This window comes from Nematolebias whitei, chromosome 1 (genome assembly GCF_014905685.2).
Source record: "Nematolebias whitei isolate Nwh7 chromosome 1, NemWhi1, whole genome shotgun sequence".
Classification (NCBI taxonomy): domain Eukaryota; kingdom Metazoa; phylum Chordata; class Actinopteri; order Cyprinodontiformes; family Rivulidae; genus Nematolebias; species Nematolebias whitei.
The window spans coordinates 40,798,509-40,806,030 of record NC_056498.1 but is presented as its reverse complement, the minus strand read 5'-3'; the positions used below and the strand labels follow the sequence as shown (position 1 = coordinate 40,806,030).

Here is a 7,522-nt window from a genome sequence, read left to right as displayed (position 1 = left end):
ATATATATATATATGTATGTATGCATGTATACTTCAAAATGCATACTTTAAAGAATGCATCCTTTATACAAGTGACTCACTGACACCCAACCCTTAGGAACTTTCAGTCCATCTTCTTCTCTGCATGGTCTCTTTTTTCTCCACCTACGAGTCAGCTGTGACTCACACAGACCAATCCATCCTTCTCAAACACAACAGAAATAAAATACGCAAGAAATCTTTCCACGTTTTTGTCTCACCATCATCGGTTGGGTTGAATCCACAGAGCAGGCAGATGGATGTCACCCAGCGGTTCATGTCGCCCTCGGACTCGGCCACCAGATACCAGGTCCTCTCCTCTGTCCTCAGATCAAAAACAAAGCTGGTCTCCAGTTCTTTCTTGGTGAAGGACAGACCTGCGTCAACCTGGATGGGCAGAACGGGAAACAGGAGAGGCAGATTTGTGAATATCTGTTGATACATTTATTAAACTCCCTCTGACAGATGACTAAAACAAACTGTAAGTACAGCTGTTCTTACAGTTTTTAACTGAATTTCAGAGTCTGTACCTGTTCACAAAGATTCAGATTGATGGTTCTAATTGGTCGGCGAGAATGCTGGTTCTTGTAGTACTGCAGAACATCCGGTTCTCCACTCAGTCGGCCGCTTCGCAGAACAAACCAACGCCTTTTCCATGCCTGGACAGATCCAGATATTATAGAAGAATGAAAAGTGTTTTCTCAACATAAAACTCAGCATGCAACGTGAACAAATCAGCAATATTCCAGACCCACGATTCTTCAACGGTGGTACATGTAAGCAATGACTGGTGGTACTCGGGATTCTTGGTGGAGTTAGGAAGGAATTTTGGAAATTTGGAAATTTGACTTTGCATGTTAAATAGCAAGCTAATTACCTGGGACACCCTTTAACTTGGCTTGTGATAGGGTTGGCTTGTTATGTCAGGAAAGAACGTTGTAGGCTAACTCTGTTTTTTAAGTTCTGTCAGAATGGTGCAACTGTGGGATTCTGTATTTTGTTCTCTTTTAATCCTTGTATTTCATGCACTCCCCAGTGTTATTTGGGGACTGCCTGAAGGAAGCCGCTTAATATTATCCCTCTGACAAGGGGCTTGATCTTCCTTCAACTTTAATAAGGCCCAAACCACAACGTACACCCCCACAAATTTTATATCAAAATGACCGGCTCGGCACTGTGATGTGTGCTATTACTTTTATTGGTATTAAGTTACCATGGTGACGTAATTTGCAAACAAATATGCCATTTTCCTCATTAAAAAACACTGATAGAACTCTTTAACAGCTTCTAACTGCCACAGTGAGTTCACATGACCTAGAGTGGAGAGGTTCCTGTACAAAACCTTTGGAGCCACTCTGGTTCAAGATGGCTGCCACGGCTACGTAAGAAAACTCAAAATTGACTATAACTGTCAATCTTTGACATATTCAGCTGAAATTTGGTATGGTCATAGCTGAGAGTGAGTTGTTTTACATTTCTAATGCAAATTAAAAATCCAATGGCCACCTTTGCTGAAATGGAAAAAATATGATAACTCAACTATTTTAAAATAAATTGAGCTGAAATTTTGTGTGGTGGTCCCTGACAGTAACGCACAACAATTCTAAAACAACAAATCTAAAAGCTCAAGATGGCCACCAAAGCAAATTTCAAATGGATATAATGCAGAGGTTTTTTAGAACTATTTATCTGAAATTTGGTGTGGCGTTAGCTGAGTGATCCTTCATAGACCCTGATTGCAAATCAAAATTCCAAGATAGCCTCCAATGCTACATTTAAATGGATTTAACTCAGCTATTTTTATACATATAGAGCTGATATTTGGTGAGGTTATAGCTGAGATCCCTATCACATACTGATTCCAAATCAAATATCCAAGATGGCTGCCATATTAAAAAAAATGACTATATTGATTTGTTGCCTTATTGAGCTGAAATTTGGTCTGGTGGTAACTGAGAATGAACCCCAACACAAATGTCCAATAAAAAATTTTAAATGGCTGCAACATAGCAGTCCTAAAGTTTCTCCAGGAACTTTCTTGTCTTCCTTGTTGTTACCATACCATACCATACCATACCACTTTATTTATAAAGCACTTAAAACAGCAACAAGGCCAACCAAAGTGTTGTTCAGCTCCTGTCTCACCTGTCTCCAAAGCTAATCACCCCATGTGTTTGTCACTTTGTCTTATTAGTCCTCCTATAAATTCAGCGTCTCTGTGTTTCCTCTTTGTCTGTGCATTGTGCTTCTCAGCCCGTCATGTTCTGTTCCTCCGTCATTTCCTCCATCCAAGGAAGTTTTTTCTGCCCCGTCAGCTTTCGTTTTGTTTTGTTTAAATAAATAGAAATGTATTATTTTTCCCTTGGAGTCTCCTCTGTCTGCCTGCATGTGTGTTCAACGTTAAATCTCAGAACATGTCAGCAACTTGATATAAATGTTTGACCATTCATAAACCGTCCAGATGACCTGATTGAACTTTGTTGGATTTTGTTTACCTGGATTATTGAGCATGAACTTAGATGTTTGATAACCACAGCTCTGGACTTGATTTTGGACTTGGATCTTCCTGTAGAATAGAAACCTAATCAGGTTACTGATTGTAAAGTCAGATTAGGTTGTGCTTGTCTTTTTTCCTCCTCCATCCACAGCTCTTGCAGTGTCTCTGTCGGTTTATCTGCCCGGTCCAAGATGTTACACTCCACTGAACCTGAACTTTAACTGAACACAGCGTGCATGCAGCATTGCTAAATATTTGACAGTGTTCTCTGCCTTGATGCAACGAGCATTATGGGTACTGACCATCTCCTACATGAGCGATCCACAGGATGACGCCTCATGTTTCAGGCATGACTCACACCTTCTGTGTGTGAGTTTGTACAGTGTTAGTGTAGGTAGAGTGTTAAAAACACGTGGTTATTTTGAGGTGTGAAGCAGAGCATGCACAAGGATCTGGCCTGTGCACAAACCCACTGCAGCTCTCAGATTCAAACTGCGTTTGCAAAACTCAAACAATGCCACTTCAAATTCTAACTAGAGAAATTGCATTTAATTTGAAAATGTAGTGCTTATTGCAGAAGAACTTGCTGAAAAACAGCTGAAATTAGCTAAAAAAAAATGCTGAAATTTAGCTTAAATGGAGGAACAAGCCTCAACAAGTTCTAGAATTGCGCCGCTCAAGGTGGCTGCATGTTGGAGCAGCTCTGTTACTTTCATTCTGAGATTTTGCTTTTGGAAACTTTAATTCCTCTTTTTCTGGATGTAAATCACATTTTTTGGATGATTGTTTCCTCTGGTATCGGATGCTGTGCAGCTGGAAGGATTTTTACTGAAACTTTTTTAGTTTTGGACATTTATTATGATGCGTAACCATGGCAACAAGGCAGTTTTCTACAACCAACAGCAGCTGATTAACATCTCAAAAGCTCAAATAATATCTCAACTACAGCCCCAAATCTCAAATGAGTTGAAATGATGTTCTGTGGACGCATTCTCATCTACCTGCCAGCTGTGCTCGAGTGCCTGACCACTGAGATCCTGGAACTAGCAGGAAACACGGCTCATGACAGCGGAAGGACAGGATCGTCCCTCAGCACCTACAGCCGGCTGTCCGCAGCGACGAGGAGCTCAGCAGCTGCTGGGAGGAGTGGCCATCACTCTGGGAGGAGTTCTGCCCAGCATTCAGGCGGTCCTACAGCCCGAAGGAACCGAGAGGCCAGCCGAGTCTGGGTGGACGGATCGGACAGCATCTGCAGCCAGTTTCTTAGGATCCACAGTGGGATGGACCTTTACAAGAGATCCTTCCTGTCTACAGCATCAGCATCTATAGCATCTCTTAATGAAATGAAGATAACAAGCTACAACAACAAATCATTTCAAAGTATTTTTGAATTGAATTTTTGAATTGAATTGAAATAAATTAGCAGAAGATAGGAGAGGAAAAAAACATGTTTGCTGAATTAGGATTAAATAAGCTGAAATGAGAGCAATAATTAGGAAACTTGCTGAAATCAACAAAAACAAAATAGCTGACAACTAACTTAAAAGTCATAAAGAAGCTTAAAATACCAAAAGGAAGCAGGAAAATCTTAAATGAGCTAAAAAATGTGGAAGTAGCTGAAAAAGTCAAAATTAGCACAAATAGCTAAATAGTAGCTGAATTAGCTGAGGAATTATTATGAAAAACTTGAATTTATTTGAAGACAGCTGAAATAAAAAATGTGGAAATTAACTGAATACAGCTGAATTTAGCAAAAACAGCTGAAAAGTAGCTAAAAAGGCAGAAAGAAGCATAAATTACCAGAAGGAAGCGGAGAGAGAGCACCTTTTTTTTTCTCTTTTGCTAAATTAGGCTGGAAAAGATGGAATAAGTGCAGCAAATGTGGAATTAGCTGAAAAAGCTAAAATTAGCATAAAAACAGCTAAATAGTTGCTAAAATAGCAGAAAAACATGAAACTTGCAGAAATGAGCCGAAAGGAGCATAACAAGCTGAAATTAGAAGGAAGAAGTTAGAAGAAGCACAAAATTGTTGTAGTTAGCAGAAAGAATCTAAAAGGCGTACAAAACTGCAGAAAAAACCCCAACTGAAATTAACTGAAAGTAGCTGTTAAAAGTTCATATTTGCACAAAGAAGCTGAAAGAAGCTGAAGCAGAACAAAATGTGAACAGAGCAGTAAAAGGTTGTAAACAGATCTACAGATGTGAAGGATGTAAAATGAGCTCAATTCATTTTCTGTGACAAAAAAATGGGCGAAAAGGCTAAATATTTCAAAAAACTAAAGTTACACCAATAACAAAAGTCATAGCAGGATTTTCCTGAAAGAGCTGAACATTTTGATTTATGATTTGTTGAAATAGCACAAAAATTGTGGAACAAGAAAGATGCAGAAAAACGTACAGAAAAAAAGGATCACAATAGAGAGAATGATTCATAAACAGTCACACAATAAAAAGGGACAAATCTTTTCCAGAGGAAAGTGAACGACAGGGGCAAAATGGTGTTTCTGTTTTCATGTGCAGCTGGTTTGTGTGCGGAAGTGAATTCCCACCAGTTAAAGAAGCAAAAACAATCTTTTTATCCTGCTGATCCGAGTTACTCGATAAAACCCAACGGGACTCCACAAGACTCTGTGGTTGTGCTTGTGTGTTTATGTGATCAAAGTGAGTTCCATTAAAATCCATGAAGCCTGTTCCCACTCGGTTCTTTCCAAACACAGACAGGAAGAGGAAGTAGCTGCACAGGAAATGCTGGTAAAAGATGGCAGTGGAGGCGTGTTTGTTTTCTGTCCCCCACAATCTGTTTGATGATCGCTTGTCCTGGAACTCCTGGCCAGATGAAAGCAGCGGGCAGCCTGCATGAAAACATGTTTTCATTTTTCTGCAGTTTTTAATTAAAAATCTTTGGTGCCACAGCTATTTGAGTTCAGTCCTTCTTAAGCTTACGAAACTTCTAACTTGTTCTAAATTAGAGATTATTCCGTTTGCGTCATCAGCAAGTAGAAACAAGTTACAAAACGGTTGGCTGAAACAATCACTCTAATTTTTTTAGTTTACTCAGCAAATAACATCAGCTGAAAATGGATGAAACAAGCATTTTTATTGGAGGACGCAGTTTCTTTCATTATTTATTATGAATTAAGAGATTGTCAAAAAATATCTCAGTAGATTTTATTTTTGCAACTTTCTTATGTTGTTTTTATTTTAGTGCCAAAGATAAAAATACCTTACACAAGAGAGGGTTTTGAGAAAACAATAAAGCAATAAGGTGCCAAGCTTTGAAACAGCTGACTACAGACCAGAGGGTTAGATTATGTTTGCCTCATTTGTTGCTTTAATCTGGTTAAATTAGCACGCTAACAATAGCTGCCTAATTAAAGGGATCCTACGGCTCTATAGAATACAAACTATAAACATCTTACCTGTTTTAACTGTAAAATTCTTTGAACCGTATACATTTGGAAAAAAGAGTTTAATTCTTGCCAGAATGATGAGGTCATGGCTAGTCTGAGCTTTGACCAAACCAATAATCTCTATAAAAATGAATAAAGCATCCCATGAAAATGCTTTAACAGAAACCTTTTCACTGTTGCTAATTAATATTCCACATGAAATGTGATCATGTAGGAAGTGAGCTGCTACAGCTAGCTGCTGCAGTTGTAACTGTAAATAGCTGTAGCAATAGTAAGGTGGATGAATTAGAGTTCATAGAAACCTCTTCTATTTTTTATTTATTTAAAGACAGCATCAGCTGTCATCATTAATCTGGTCACAACAAAACCTCCAAACTGAAGTAGTTCAAGGAAGTATCTGAAGCAGGTAAGATATCAACTGCTCATAATCAACAGAACCACATTGAAAAATAGGGAATGTCTGCTTTGAAATGTTTGCAGACTTTTTGTGCAAACAAAATTAATTTTTTAGCTTTTGTCTCATGATGACAGATGAGAAACGAGAAACTGATTCTCAAGATTTTATGTTTTTTGGGGAAAAAAAAAGTTTTACAAAATATATGCTGTACTTTATTTTAGTAAAATAAACCAAATTAAACCTTAAAAATAGTGTCCGTTGGAAGAAAACACCCAGATTTGATCAATTTTATCTCAAATGATTAGTTTTTATGTACTTTGTATTTATTTATTCATTTTGTTTGTTTGTTTTAAACAGGGGTGCACTGAATCGGACAATTTATTGGTCCCAATTTCCTTAATTTTGGGAGATCGGCAGCTACTTACACGAGAAATTGATTCTATCAATTTTTTTGTAGTTTTAACAACAATTGTCTGAACTTCATTTATATTTCAGAGCACTACCTCATTGTCAGTTAAAACAAGTTTGTATTGTTTGTACTAGGATATGTTTTTCAATAAAATAAGCTTGGAAAGTTGAAGGTGCATTGTGACCTTACAACACCTGACAGTGTTGCTTATAAAACAAAAATCAGAATTGGCAGATTAGGCTTTTTAGAAATCGGTGATCATCCAGAATACTGCAATCGGTGCACCCCTCGTTTGAACCCTCCTTGATTTGACCATAAAAAGGTTGTTTGTAAATGAGAACAATCGCTCAAACATTTCACTTGGTAAAATAAAGATATGATAAAAATAAAAGAAACAAACAAAAAAAGCCCACAGTTGTTGGAAAATGTCTGATTGTATCCATCCATCATCTTTACTCACTTCCTTCTTTTCGGGTCACTGGTGCACATATCCAGCAGTCACTGTTTGAGAGGTGGGGGACATCCTGGACAGGTCTCCAGTCCATCACAGGGACACCGGGACAGGTCTCTAGTCTGTCACAAGGACACCTGGACAAGTCTCTAGTCTGTCACAAGGACACCTGGACAAGTCTCTACTCTGTCACAGGGACACCAGAACAGGTCTTTAGTCTGTCACAGGGACACCTGGACAGGTCCCCAGTTTCTCAGAGGGACACATAGAGAAACAAGACAAACAACAATATTCTCACTCACTCACTCACTCACTCACTCACTCACTCACTCACTCACTC

At 38.5% G+C, this 7,522-nt stretch overlaps 1 protein-coding gene across 1 annotated transcript in view; it reads right to left on the bottom strand.

The window, feature by feature from the left end:
* The window catches only part of LOC119417249 (GRB2-associated-binding protein 1), a 26,586-nt gene that overhangs the window by 13,713 nt on the left and 5,351 nt on the right, over positions 1-7,522 (bottom strand). The window contains exons 2-3 of the mRNA XM_037684463.1: positions 549-677; positions 240-405 (exon numbers count right to left, since the gene is read on the bottom strand). Coding sequence (XP_037540391.1) covers positions 240-405; positions 549-677 — 295 coding nt within the window. The remainder of the gene's footprint in view (positions 1-239; positions 406-548; positions 678-7,522) is intronic.